Raw genomic sequence first — 15717 nt, 5'->3', positions numbered from 1 at the left:
TTATCAACACCAAACCTAGTTACACTTTTCAACACTCCCTCTTAACTAGGGAGGTATTCATAATGGTACTTGGACTTTCTCAATCTGAAGAATTTCTCATAAGGAGAATTCGGATTTGTAACTCATTTGTACAGCATCATATCAGCCAGCATTGTTACATAGCAAGGCCTTGATTAACAACTCGTTATCTCCACAAGATCTGAGCCCAATGCTGGCGAAACCAATGATTTATAGACACCCTCATCATTGTCTCTCTCAGAACATACCCTGCCCGGGTACTCAGGATATGTACCATGAGGACTACTCTTATCTTGGACTCCCCAATCCCCAAAGAATATCAGTCCTCCACGATTATTCTTACAGTTGGATGCCATATCTCATCCTCAAAGAGTATCGGATGCCAAATGATTACCCAATCCTCCATTCTGTCTCCCTAGGTAAAGAACAGAATGACATGTCTATCTCTCCCTCTCAAATCAGGAGGACATATTCTATTAAAGGAATATACTCATTCCCACAAAAAAGGAATGTACCTAAGCTTCCTCTTGGCTTAGGAATTTCCAAGTTTCTTCCAAGTAAGAAACTTCTTTTTCAGGCTCCCTCTTAACTAGGGAACTACAGCAACTCCTCATGTGGAGCAACCAGCTGCCTAAGGAATTCCTCTCTTCTTCGATGTTATCAATTTCTTTTGTCATGGAATCTTCAATTTTCGGGGACTTCTTCATAGGGCACAAACCATCCATCCATGAGTTAGTCATGTCCTCATTTCATCAGAAAGTGATCCATCAGTTTTCCATCCTGCTTTGCTTTATGTCATTCTACTTTCTTTTATGCCATATTTTCCGGAAGGATCTTATATCCTTCATTACCCTTATGATGGTCTTTCATCATGACATCTTCCAATAGGTACCAACATCCTGCATGCAGATTGACACATTTCCCAAAGATATTCATTGTCAAGGGTCTTCATCTTTTTCTAACTCCTATCAGAGTCTCCACATCTTTCCGGGAGATATTCTAGTCAAATCTTCTTGGACTTTGGATGTTGAATGCCTTCTACCTTTGTTGCATATTTTATGATCTCTTCCTTTTTCTTCACACTTTATTCCCAGGAGCTTCTAATCAAAGTTCCTCAATTGTAGTCAACTTCCTTGTGATTCATATATTATGTTGATTTCATCTAGTGTGACTTATGCTTTTCTACAAATCCTTCAAAGGAGGAGATCCTTTCTTCTCTTAATCATGTTTCCCTAGATGAAAATAGTGATCCATATTATCTACAACCATATGACATGACTTTCATAATAACCTATATAAGGGTGCACACCTCATCTTTCCTTTCGGTCATCCAGACTTCCTATAGTAGCTTCATTTGATCGAAAGAACTTTATTCTTTAGACCTGCTTTTCTGTTATGTCCTCATACCATCATCCTTGAATCCCATGAGTTGGAATTCCTGATGAAATTCATGCTTCCTTTCTAGATTGGTGAATCCTTTGACAAGGATTCCATCATAGAAACTTGAGGATCTTTCATATCCTCACCCGGCAGATGTTTCCTTATTGACTATTGTATGATGATCCCAGTCGATGATGACCTCTACTTCTTTCCATGAGGTTTCTAAGAGCTTTTATTCTTTGTAATCAATAGAATTTGTTCCAGACATTCTTTCTACTTCCCATGTCACGAGCTCTTACTCCTAATGCTTTTATCATGATGCTATTTTCTAATTTGATGTATCCTATCTTATTTGCATTGCTTCCTATCTATAAATTACAAGTGGAAAGTAACTTCTAGTGAAGAAGATCATCTCAGTCATAGTAGAGATCTTTTACTTCTTCATTCGTACACTTCTTTGTTTCAGGCTCTTTCACTTCTTCAGTAATGTGGGCTTCTTCCCTATTCCTCTTGTCCTTACTACGTTGAGGACAATCTCTTCTATAGTGCCCGAGTTCTTGACATCCATAGCATCTTACTTTATCCATGTTCCTCCTTTTCTTTTGAGGACCAAACTTTCCAAATCTCCCTTTTCTTCTTGTCATAGCAGCATATGCTTGATTCTATTCATTTGGTCCGACATCAACCTTTGCCTTCAGTCTGGTTTCTTCGATCTTACAGAGTGACCATAGATCTTGAATTGGAGTAGTCTCTTTCTTCCCATATAAGCTTGAAGTGAAGTTACCCCATTCTTTTGGTAGTGCATTCAGTACCACTATGGTCATCTCTCTATCAAACATGACTTCTCCCAGCTCTTGTAGTTGATCTCGAACTTTTGATATCCTCGTAAAGTGTGAGGCTATTCCATCTTCCTTGGATATCATTAGTTTGTAGAGTTCTTGCCTTAATGAGATTACTTCTCCTGAAGTACCTACAGAAAACATCTCTACCAGTTTCTCATATATAGCTTTTGCAGTCACCAACTTAGATACATATGGGATTAGAGAGTCTTTTATAGATTCTGTAAGAATCCTTTGGGCTCTAACTTCTCCTTTCATGAATCTAGTATGTGCTAGTGTATCTTCCTTTGGAGGCTGGGTTATTGATCCTTTGATGTGATCCATGACCTCATTCTCAATAAGATTTAGGTCAGTCCTTTTCTTCCATGCATGGAAATTTGCAAACCCAACCAGTTTATTGCTTTCCTTGCAAAATGACTTCGTTATTATCAGATATTGACATAGACTTACTTGAGAGATTGATGCTTGCTTCCTCCTTAATCTTGAAGTAGATAAAGGATTTGCTTCTTGAGAGAATGATATGAGAGAGCTTGATTTATGATCCTCCTTAAATGATTTAGTCTTCCTTCTTTCTTGAAGATGATTTCAAGACTCTTGCTAGTGTAGATTTCTTCGATCTAGGGTTTTGAAGATCTTGACCTTAGTGGCCCTTGAACCTGCTACTATCCTTCTTCCACTACTTCATGTCTGCTTTGAAGTTTGATTCTTGTGTGTCAACTTGCTTGAGTGCCCCTTCTTGACTTTAGCAACTTAGCTCCGATACATGTTGAGAAATCTAGGGCATTCAGAGTTAAAAGATTTCTCTGCTTGATAATTGCTTGTGATATACTTTTACTTCTTATCTTATAGTCTTTTCTTCTTTATGTTATTATTGTGTTTTCTTCATCAAGACAATTACCAATATGCACAATAAAAGACAAGTGACACAGTATGTAGGTTTCTCAGCCATGGCCAAAACCTCTCACCTCTTGAGAGGAAAACCCGATCAAAATTCTTTTTCTAGATCTTCAATTGATAAGTACTAAGACCATGACACAGACCCTTGACTCTAGTATCCTCCCAAGAACCTTGTCACTAACCTTGATGTTATGCCTCTTCTCTTTCTCGACTTTCTTCCTTATCTCGAACTACTCTCCTCGGCTCCTTCTAGAGAAACTCAATCTCTATCCTGCACACTGCTCTTTTTCAGTTTCCTCTAGAGAATCTCGGTCTCTAGGCTTTCACTAGTCTCTTCTAGAGAAACTCGGTCTCTAGATCTATATCTCGGTCACCCAGAAGAATCCTTTCTTTGCTGCCCCAGCAGAAACCTCCCTTGCCCAGAAGAAACCCTTCCTTGCTGCCCCAGAAGAATACCTCCTTCATTGATCCAAAATAATCCTTCTTCGCTGCCCCAGATGAAACCTCTTTCGTTGATCCAGAAGAAACCTCTTCCGTTGATCCAAAAGAAACCTCTTCCTCGTTGATCCCAGAAGAAACCCTATTTCGCAATACCTAGAAGAATCTCCTTTGCTATATGTTCTCCGCACTTCTTTTTGTAGCCCTTCTTCTTCGCACTTCTCCACAGAATGTATGTCAAGTTGTTTGATTGAATGTGTCTCTTGAAGTGAGGTCGAGATAGGCTATATATACACTTCTTCTCATGTCCATTAGGCCGACATGATCTTAAGAGTTAGGCCGACTTCTTCTAACATGTTATTCCATCATTGTAGGCCGACTTGAAGAGGATAAGTGACAAGGTCTTGGAAGATACTTTACATAGACAAGTTTGACCTTTTACAAAGTGTAACATGGCTCCATTACATGACAATCACTCTAACATTTTATGACTAGATGACAAAAAAATCCTAAAGACTCTCAATGGGAGTCTTGACTCAAAAATAAAATATTTTGCTCATGAAACCCATGAAGCAAGTCAATATAATAATTTTATTTTCTTCTTTACATCTCAATACATAAAATCATAATTACATGTCATTATGAAGAACGAACCTAGTTACACTTGTCAACACCCTTGTCATGTGATGCCCACATAACTTGCAAGTCAAATTTGATCTATCAAACCCTCCATCAAGTTCACCAAATTCCCACAGAGGGTCCAATTTCCTTGGCATGTTTGTAACTTTGTTGAATCTTGAGTTTTAATGTAAGATTAAAGTTTCAACCTAGGGCATAAGAAGAATTGCAAGTTAAACAAATGAAATTAAAATTTACATTTAACATTTTGAATTTTTGAGGAAAAAAACACTCAACTCAACGCAATAGTAATGGCAAAAAATACACATTCAAACCCAAGCAAAAATCATGGAAAAAAACTAGGGCACAAGAAGAAATTAAACAAATAAAACTAACAAACAAGATTTTGCATTTTTGACCAAAAAAACACTCAAATCCAAACAAAAATCATGGAAAAGAAATGGGTGATAGAAACCCAAGGAAAAACAAAAAACAAAACAAAAAAAACGCAAAATTTGATGCCCATACCTGAAAGCCATGCTATGCTGAAGAAACTTGGTCCAAACTTGAATTTTTTGCTTAGGACGCTAAATTCCTTTACTTTTCTCCTCTCTTGCCCTTGTAGATGAGTTCTCCTCCTCCTTAGCTCTCACCCTTGCCCTCTGTCTGCAAAATGAACCAAAAAAAAACTAAAATTTCCCTTTAAAAACTCGTTGTTACCGCTACCCACGATTTTTACTGCTCGACTTGAGACTTTTTGGTAAAAATCGCGATTTTTTCCCGATTTTTTCAAGTTGAAAGAATCGTCGATAAAATCGCCTCCTTGAAAAAAAGCGCGTTGTTCACAACAATGCCAAGGAGCATTTAAGGAGAATCCGAACATAGGGTCCAGCTGAATGCCATGGACTCCAATAATGGAGACCCATGTAGACCAACAACAAGCCCAACCAGATGGACTGGAAGAGGCAATGATCTCTAAAGAACAATAGGCCAAGTACTGGTACCTATCACACCCCTTCACCAAATCGGCAAAGCTCCGAACCCAATGCATAAAAAAGCCCAAACTAAACAATGTCTCGAGTTCTTACAAGAGCTACCATAAGAGGTTCCCAAATTCCCCCCTAGAATATCCCAATCGAGTGTTATTAACCTAGCCACTCTCTGAAGGACATTATAAAGATGAGCACTGGAAAGTTTATGATGGTGAATGATGATGGCACCTCTTTTGATTGTGACATTGACCAAAGTGTTGCACTTCTTCGGCATCCATAATCTTCACTAATTTATGCAAGATCTTTTATGGAAAAGACTATGTTTCACAAAACCTATCCCCACATTAAAAACCAAGATTTTGGCCAATCTGACATTTCATCTCTTTGGTACACTTCAAAAACATCCTGAAACATGTAAGGATGCCATTAGGGACGTAGTGACCGTCCCATGTTCTAGTTGAAATTCAAGATACTTTTCAAGGACCATCACACATAATTTGGCATTTCAGGAACTCCCAAACATGCCTTGCCCTAGCTTTCTAGTTGGATTAGCTTTCTTATTGGGTTAATCTTGGCCCAAAAAAACATGCCAATTGTATCTAAGTTGCAATGCCTAAGTAATAAACTGTAACGTAAGTCGCTTCTCTTGTTCCATTCTTCATTTCACTCTCACTTGGTGTCTCAAATCTACCTGTGCATAAATTCCTCTGGCTACACTATCAATTCTCTAGTTTTCACAATGCCATCTCATATCAAAGATCTACTTCTGCAAATTGCTTTGAATCACCCCCTAAGGATCTTGTGCCATTTGGAGGCTCAACACTTTGATTGCAACTACTAGCAAACAACATTTTCATGTATTATATATAAGATAAAACAAGATAATTTATTAATGTCCAAAAAATGACCATAAATAGGTCAATCGAATTTGATTGTACAAAAGTATAAATACACCATGGGAGCACATAACCCGATCCTGTAAAAGTTAAAAGAAAATCTAAACTAAGATCTAAACTCTATGAACTAGGAAAAGAAGTATTGCTAGAAAATTTGGATATATACAAGCATTGTTATCTCAAAATCTAGAAAGCATTGTGAGAGACCACAAAAGGCAAGGGGAAGACCTAGATGCAACAATGAGGTGGATTGCCACTATCACCTCAGCAATCCTCCTCCTACTCTTTAGTGGAATTTCACCACACGAGAGGCTTCCCAACTTTCACCTAAAGGATATTATAAGTCAATTGGCTCAAGGTGATATGAATCAAAGGCTAAGCAAGGTACTTCTTTAATAGAGAAGGGCACAATTCTCTATGTGTAGGAGCAACGTACCATATACAAACCCTTAGAAAGGCACTTTACACCTAGGGTTTCAAGATGTAGTTCAATAAATGAGTGTCTAGGCATACAAGCACAAAAAAATGTTTGCAAATGATGTAATCAAAAAAGGAGAGGATAAACCTTTAATTTAACCACCAAGTTGAAGCCTTTAGCCAAAATTAGTTTTTTAAAGGCAAAAGTTACTTAGGGAAGATGGCGTCAACCCTATTAGGGCAAATCCAACCATGAAAAATGTTAGATTTTGAGTGTAAAGGATCAATCAAGGTGTATTCAAGCTATGGGAGCCTCAACGTCCATCTAAAAATTGCCCTGATTGAACTCATCCCTAACCCCTAGCCCTAGCGGCTTACCTTAAAGGGCATGGAAAAATGAAGAGGAAAGAAAGAGTAAAGGTTTTGAGATTTTTTACCACTACAACGATTTCAAGTGCCTTTCCCTACTTGGATGATGGAGTCTTTAAGGTTATATTTAAGAGAAATCAAAAAAAAATCTTGGAGTAAGGGGGAAACCCCAGTTTTCACTTGACAAACCCTAGCTATCATTTTATGAAGGCAGAGATTAAGTAGAGGAAAGCCCTTCAGGAGGTCCTATATGGCATTCAAGGAAAATAAATTTAACATGCAACGATCAACTAAGATTTCCCATAAAGATATGCATTTAGACATGGAACAAGAGAAAAACCCTAGCATACATTCATTACATGAAAAACCATTAAAAATCTACAATTCAATTTACAATTTTTCCAAGAAATAGCCTTCTTTCAATCCCAAAAAGACATCTCCAAGACACAAATCATTATCCAGTAGCAATAGCTCCAAAAAGATCACATCTCCACAAGTGGCGAGTTACAACTAAGCTAAGTTTAGCTCTCTAAAGGAGGCCCAAATCCACAAATGATGATGAGAAATAAGAATGGAGTGACCCTCCATTTATATGAGTTTTATCACATCTATTCATTCACCTAAAAGACCTATAACAAGTTTGACTTTGAGTAATCGTGTAGTAAATGGGTTAAAAGCCAACCCAATAGCTCAATAAAACAAAATAGTCCACTAATTTCCCACACATGTGATCTGAAAACCCTCTCCAAGCATGACGTCATGCCCTTTTAGGGCTAATAAGGCTCCAAAAGCGCAAGATGAGGGCTAGACGCATCTCCAACCATCGCAATCATCCATTAATTGAGGAAAAGTCCTAAAATCAAGCCTCAAAACATCTCCATGTGTGCAAAAGCCAACTCTGGGTGCCCTACATCATCTTCATGGGTGCCATCAAGACAATGTGGTGCAGTCTCTCTCCAAAATTGGGGCTCTATGACATAGTACAAGTTGTCCCTACTCATCTTAGGATGATCATCATCATCTAGATTTTGGATCAAGGCATGCCCATCAAACAGTCTCAAGGCCAGCCTGAGGGCATGTTGGGTCTGTTGGGTACATCATTAAAAATCTCCAATGCTAAGCAAAGTTAGATCAGCGTTTTGACATTTGAGGGTGCTTTGAAGTGTCAATCAGTTGTCAAGGTCATCAAAGTGCACAACACTCTGTTGTGGAAGGGCAATGCTACATCTGTAACGTCATCATTGCTCTCCAAAAGTGTATTATGGCCTAAGCATCATGTGGAGTAGGCATGGAATGAGTGTGCCCTCAAGGCCTCTATTGCTCTATGTAAAACCATCTCAAACTCAAGTGAAAGCAACTACACTTTGCAGACAATGACCATAATTGCATCACAGTGGACCATACTTAACTATAAAGGGCATAGTAAGACTTCAAACTGGGATCACCTTTAAATATCTAACTAAGCCAAAACTCATAAAAGTGTTCCCTACCTTATTAGATGTGGCTAGGTAATCAACCCTATTATGCGCTTCCATCCCCTAAGGGAGTGTAATGACCCATCATTAATATAGAGAGCACGAGAATATTAGCATGCATACGATGCATGCATATGATAGCTACACATGCATGTATCGCATGCACTGCACTATTAACTATATTCTAAGTTACCTAAAATAATTAAATATCCTGACACCCCTTCATATAGAAAAGTCGCATTCACCCATCAGCACATATTACTTAATGCCTCATGATTAATGAGCGATTACCAATGATATTGAGTTTAAAAATATAAAGTAAAAAGGGTTATAAAGAAAAATAAATGTAAAGAATTATGTAAAGTCTTAAAAATCAGGTTATATAATTATCTATTTGAGAAATTTTAATAAAGTATGTGAATGAATTATTAAAGGGATAAATTAAATCAAAATAAAGCATAGGACAAATAATTAAACATAGGACTTAGAACTTTTAATTAAACATATAAAAATTTTAATCAAAGTGAAATGGCACATGTTAAAATATCGTGAAGATAAGATTCGAATCTGCATGTTGAGAGGTGTCGTTGAGGAGGGAAGCGGTGGGCTCATAGGTGGAGAGAGCAACCACCGCTAATAAGGGGTACATAAGAAGAGGCCGAGAGAAAAGAAGGGGGTCCGAGCTCTTGGCCTGAGAGGCTATTTGTTGTGAGTAGGAAAACTGATTCGGGTGCTGTTGAGAGGAGGAAGGAGAAATTTATACATACGGGTTATGAATTGGAACTATTGAGCCTTGCTTGTTCTGGAAGTTTCTGGGCACGGGGGAACGGTATGCATCGGTTGAGAAGCATACTGGATCGAGTATCTAGGTATATTCGGTTTGGCTGGGTGGTTTTTGGTCATTCGGTAATGAGAGCGCTGGAGCAGTTCTGAAGCACCCTCACCGCAACAGCCGTAGCAGGCCAGGTAAGTACTTCATCAAATCAATAATACCATTTCAAACAGTTCAGTAATTTTTACAGTTTCACAGTTCAGTAATTTTTACAGTTTCACAGTTCAGTAATCTTTACAGGTTTACAGTTTAGTTAATGACTCTTTAATTTAGCACAGTCATTACAGGGAGGTGACATTTTCAAGGCCAACCCTTCAATTCATAGGTGTTAGTGATAATAATGGCAGTGGAGGAGAAAGACTTCATGGTTGAGTGCCATGGCCATGGGACCAACTAATGTGGGTCCACATACTAAGTATATATATGTAATGGTGAGAACAATCATGGAGTCATGAGTTACTTGTTTCCTTGACCTACTTTTTCCACCCCTGTGGTGTGCCTTTTACTTCTTTTTGATAATGCTTTGATATGGAGCGTAGCTTAGGTGTCCAAGCTTGATTTATGTGATATATCAATTATTTACCCCTTAAGGATGTGTCTCTTTATCAGTCATCAACGTTGGGACATGCAAGGACTCCTTATGTGTGATAGAGAATTTAGTGCTCAGGAATTGGGTGATGGCTAATGAGTGGGTAGAGCTCATGCTAGGCTTTTACCCATGCGCTAATTATGTCCCATCCATCTTTTTCATTTTAACTTTTGATTTTCTTTTGTTGTGGCCATTTTAGACCTATATCTTTCTTGTAGCTACATCAAGCTCCAAGTCAAACTTTTCCAACCCTAACTCAAGTATGTGGATGTATGAGTGCCAAATCCTAATGAAGCAATGATAGTTAACCTAAAGGATAGATGTGACAACAAGGGAGAGGTGAAATGTGGTAAGTATGGAATGGTTAATCCAAGTTTCCCAAGTAGTGCCCCTCCTATAACCCTAAGGCCTTAGAGGAGGTCCCACTAGACTAGGGCTAAAGACTAACCCCCCTAGTAAGGTGAGAGAACAAGTTTACAGTCAAGATCAGTCAATCATCTAGATAACACTTTTATCCATGTTAGAATGCCCACAACATGAAGTAAAATCATTTGATTGCAAAATGGTTAAAGTACTCGTCGAGTAGTAGCCCACCTTCATTCAAGAGGAATGCTAGATAGTGAGAGGTGTCTGACCCATGCAAATGGCAGAGGAATGTGGCATATCATCATAACTAAGCAATGTGTAGGGTTGTTGGCTGGCTAGCTACCCATGATAGGAGAAAAGTTCTCTCTTATGGGGTTGCCCAATTTTGGTGGGTAACAAGCACTATCAAGGATCCAATGTCAAAATTTCGTGGAAGGACGCCTTGAAGAAGGGTACAATGGAGATAAGTGCACCTTAGGCCTATCGCCAATAGAAGAGGAGCAGACCCTACTCTACAAGTCATCCACCTCTGTAAACACATCTCTCCTAGCATTTGAGGACGAGTAAAAGAACTTCCAAATAGAAGAAAATCAAAGGAGTTAGAAGAAGAACCAATCCACAAAATGTCTAACTGTCTCAAAGGAGGGGCCTAAAGTACTTTCTAGAAGCAAAGGCTTGCTTACTAGAAGGATGACCCCTATCAAAAGTATGACCTTGAGGTATTATCGATTTGTACCCTGTTATAGTGGTATTACTATTAGCATAGACATTGGTGCCTCTATCCATAAGGGACGTTGTGAAAAGGATGTGATCATATGAGTAGTGTTCAGTTGTGGAGGAGGCTTCAATGTGGAAGATTAGATTGTCAGTGCCTCCTGCATAAACAAAGAAAAGCATTGGTAATTTGAGTATTGAAAGAAGATGACTTAACAATTCTGAGAATCCCAAACAAGCAGTAAAAATGTACTAGTATCCCATAACAAGTTGGGCACAAAAAAATAAGTGTTCCTCTGCCTTAGTCTCCGACATATGACAAAGCTGGCAAATTTTGTACTCTCTGTGGAATCTACTACTCAGCCCCTACCCAAAACCTATGAGAATCCACACAAATCTAGCCCAAGGGGATGTCTAATGCATCCAATGCCTTAACATGTGTTGATTTTACAAGGGTCTTCTATACTGATAATTTATTTTGATGATTTAATTATTTTACACATTTGCATCCATGATTTCATCATTAAGAAAATTACACAGAAGACATCAACAATACAACATCTTAAGGCAGTAAGATCATAAAGAGATAGCCACACAAGGAACACAAAGATTTACCCTAAGAAAACTCAGCAACCTTTTCAATAGAGAGTACTTCAATTCAACAAAGATACATCTAAGTCAACAACTAGGTCAAACCTGGTCCATCCTCCTAATCAAGTCAATCAGCCCATTGAAGTCTTTGATTAGGTCTGCATCAAACTCCACCTTTTGCCTTCTATAGTGAGGGTCTTTCCACAGAGATTAGGGCCCTTCAAAGGTTTTTCCCAACAATGCTTCAGAAATTTGGCCTTCTAGCATCAGATTTCGCTGCCTCAGAGTGGTTTTTTGCTACCTCATAAATATCTTTCTTCACTACCTCACACCTCTGATCTTGCCTCAAACTTCGCTCCTTAGAAGATGTTAATTCGTTGCCTTGGAGTAGGCCGAATCACAGAAGATAAGAGATCAAATTGCTTGCCCAAATGTGGAGGAATGTGAGGTCTTTATATAGCCTTTTCCTTGGCCGAATGGGTGTGTCTTTACTTGGAGCCGACCTAAATATTTGAAGGAGGCTAACTTGACTAGGAGGAGGCCGACATCACTTTTGGAGCCAAAAAATGTCTTTTAAAAATTCAAATTTTCGCTTTTGAATGTCCAAAAGGGACATAACTTAAAAAAAAATGTTTCTAGCATGAAGAACATGCTTACAAATACATTAATGACTCAACTATACATTTTGAAGATCGACCATAGTTATAAAAATCAACAACATGTAGGTGAGTTTGATAATAAGCCTATTTCCCAGCACCCTAGTGGATAGAGTCAAGTGATGTGCATATACTATAAACTACCCATCTATGTCATCTATACCAATAGCATTCATCTCATGCTTATTCAATAGAAGATATCAAGGATCACCCAAAGAACACATGAACAAAGTGAGGTTGTCCATCAAGATGGCAAGGGATGAGAGAAGACTCAAGGCCTCTAAAAACAAGCAAATAAAAGTATGAGCCCAAAATGTTAAAATGGAACATATAAACGAAACCTACTAATAAAGTATCAAAGGGTATAGTATAAATGAAACCTACTAATAAATAGTAAAGTATGAGCAATGTGTATTATAAAGTATAATAATATAGGATAACAAGCAAAGATGGAAGAAACATTGCTCATAAATACTTGAACATTAACACCAGCAATAAAGGCAAGGACCCATTGGTCACTAAGGATGAATAAAAGTTGCATGAACAGAAAGTAACATTTTGTTTTAAGTCATGGATATGGTTAGTTTTTATGTAGTGTTTCAAATGACTTTCAATAAATATGTACATAAAAGTATCTAGTTTTATAAAAAACATGGAGACAGTTAAGCCTTAAGGTAGCCCGTACTACGTAGTAATGATTTTGGAAATAATATTTGAATTATATGATGACAAAGAATATTAGATAAACAACTCTTACCCTTTTGACTAAGACATGTAAAAGTATTAGCATGATGACAGCAGTTTTTAGAGACATGAATAAACATATATTGTGCATTTTAAATGCTTAGATATTTGTTCATGGGTATATGATATAGCAATGTAATCATCTAGTCACATGAGAGGATAATATAAGGATTGATATAGCTAATTATCTATAAAATAAAAAGAATGGTCGAAAAGTTAAACGATTTGAATGTAAGGCCATTTCCAAATATCATGAAGGAAAGCTATACACTTCCCCAATTTGGTAACATTACCCTATTAGTGCAAATTAACAAAATTTCAAAACAAAAACGAAGATAAAATGGAATCAAATCAACCTCAATGATTTTGTTTTTAAATTGGTAAAGCTTAGAGCTAAAATGTAACTCCATTCTTATCAAGCACTTATGTTCTAAATGTGGCTTGAAGGTGTAGAGTGACTACACAATTTTTTTGACACATGCACTAACACACATTTTCATGCATAACAATTCTAGTTATGCAAATCACATTTTCCCTACAGTAACTAAACCATAAAAAGCTTATTAGTTCACCTCTACAGGCCTTCAAGCAAAAACAACACATCTAAACACATCTTAAAGAGTAAGTTAAAACAATCAATAAGCTAAAATGACTTCTTATAACGATCTAAGAGCAAAGAAATATGTTACAACTTAAAAGCATGATATGGACTAAGTAGATAATTTAAATTAGGTAACATATAATAGATACTGATGCATTTTCAAGCAAGTCAACTTTATCTTTTAATTAGCCAAAATAGAAAAAGAAAAAACATAATTAAATATTAGATATTTCAAGCAAGCCAACTTTATCTTTTAATTAGCCAAAATAGAAAAAGAAAAAACATAATTAAATATTAGATATTCCAAGACACGTACTAATTTCATCAACTAACAAAAAAACATGAGATACAAAAGAAATTTGTAAATGAGATTTTTTTTGAAAAGGAAAAAATTTCATGAGAAAGATAAAAAAAATATATATATATATATATATATATATATATATCTGAATTATATGATGGAGAGGAACCAAATTTCACAATTAAATAAAATAGTAATTATAAATTTTACTTTTATTTGAGTAGCCATTATTGTTGGGCGTTTAGTTAGTTCTATACCATCCAGTATCAGGTTATAATTTACATATGAATTCCCCTATGTGAGATGCACTAGTCTACTCAAACAAGTTGTTTGAGAAAACCATCCAAGAATGCAGAGAAGCATCCTGAGTTTCCAACCAGGCTTTCCATGGGAAAAATGATAATGCGAAGTAGAGTTCCATACCTCCCCGTAGACTTTTTTTTTTTAATAGCCCTTTCAAAAAATGAAAAATTGACTAATGAAATATAAATATCACAATGAAACCTTTCACATTTTGACATATTAGAATTGATTTTTATTGGTTTGTCGCAGCAAGGAAAATTGATTGGTAAGTCATAAACCAGAAAATCTCATTGACATAAAATTCAAAACCAAAACTCAATTGTGTCATTTGTTCAATTTTTTAAAAGATTAAAAAATAAATAGATGCACACCCTTCTACTTCGAGGAGAATAGCAATCTCCGGCTTCGTCGTCGTCTTCCGCTGGGAATCCTGGCAATTAGCATTCAAATTTCTCCAGCAGCGTCTCTTCATCTTCCTCTTATGAGATGACTGTGGCCCAATTCCTGAGCTTAAACGCATCTCGTTTAATTCCCAAAAATGAGAACGAAAGGCCCGCATGGCCAGCCCTGAACAACGCGTCTTAAAGCTTGCTGAGATGCTCATCTGACCGTAGGGCAAAGCGTAAAGGTTCGAAGAGCACGATGCCACCTCCATTGTTGTGAAATTGGATGCAGAGCTGCAGATTCAACGCCCTGAATTCGTCGACAGGGTTTCCAATAGATAATTAGAATAAAAAAATACGAAGAGTTTCTAATCCAGAATTCAAATTGAAAAATGCGCTGAAAGTAATTTAAACTTAATACTAAATCAGTGTATATTTGTTTGGTTCTAAATTTGTGTGTATATATCTTTGTATTTATTTATTTTTAGGCTTAAATGTATATATTCTTTGATCTTTTCATTTTAATTTTTAGGCTTAAATGTATATATTCTTTGATTTTTTCATTTTAGTGAAACTATTTTTATTTTTTAGCTTCAATTTATATATTATATAATTTTGGCCTTTTAAAGAAAGCACTCTCGTTTTGGCCTTTTAAGGAAAGCACTCTAGTTTATGGTGTTAGGTATCATTATTTTTGTGTTATCTTTGGCTTTACATTATCTAATTAGGTTTCATTTTGGTTTTTTTCAGATTTTTTCAATGTGTTATCAATTTTACCATACTAAATAAATAAAAAATTATAAACAATATATATATTAATAAATGTTGAAAAAGTTTTTGGAAAATTTTCATTAAAAATATTTACCCGTATTTATCAATTAAATTAATTTTTGGGGAAGTTAATTTTTAGGTATGTTAAATACATTTTATTTATGTTGTAAATATTTAGTGTTTGGTGTTCACGGAATAATGATTTACTTCCATTACTATTTTATCGTGTATTTGATCAACTTTCTCTACTAACTCTAAAGCAATGATTGGCTAATTGATTATAATGTATATTAATATATTATACTTTTTTGAAAATGGGATTTGGAGAAGGGTCGAATAATTCTGCAAAACTAATGCACTTAAACTACTACCAGTTTTTGCATTAGAAAATAACATCACTTCTTTTCAAATCTTTTGGGGACTCATAGCTCATCGTCAACTAGACTAAAGGATTGAACACATAGACTTCAACCACTACTATATGATATATCTCATCTCAAATCAACTCTCATTTTTTTACTATTTCT

At 36.4% G+C, this 15717-nt stretch overlaps 1 protein-coding gene across 3 annotated transcripts in view; it reads right to left on the bottom strand.

The window, feature by feature from the left end:
* Positions 1 to 14830, bottom strand: part of LOC149225605 (CBBY-like protein) — a 399435-nt gene extending 384605 nt beyond the window's left edge. For 2 of the 3 annotated variants that reach the window (XM_089377197.1, XM_089377199.1), the window contains exon 1: positions 14408 to 14828. In XM_089377197.1, the coding sequence (XP_089233323.1) occupies positions 14408 to 14691 (284 nt within the window). In that variant the 5' untranslated portion in view covers positions 14692 to 14828. Of the gene's footprint in view, positions 1 to 14407 lie in introns of all 3 variants that reach the window. The other variant, XR_016247681.1, reaches the window with a different exon arrangement.
* Between the last annotated feature and the right edge of the window lie 887 nt (positions 14831 to 15717).

The sequence above is a fragment of the Pinus tabuliformis genome, chromosome J (genome assembly GCF_031772625.1).
Source record: "Pinus tabuliformis cultivar Carrire ecotype Pingquan chromosome J, CPIR1, whole genome shotgun sequence".
Taxonomy (NCBI): Eukaryota; Viridiplantae; Streptophyta; class Pinopsida; order Pinales; family Pinaceae; genus Pinus; species Pinus tabuliformis.
Note: the sequence above shows the minus strand (reverse complement) of the source record. Positions and strands in the feature narration are given on the sequence as shown.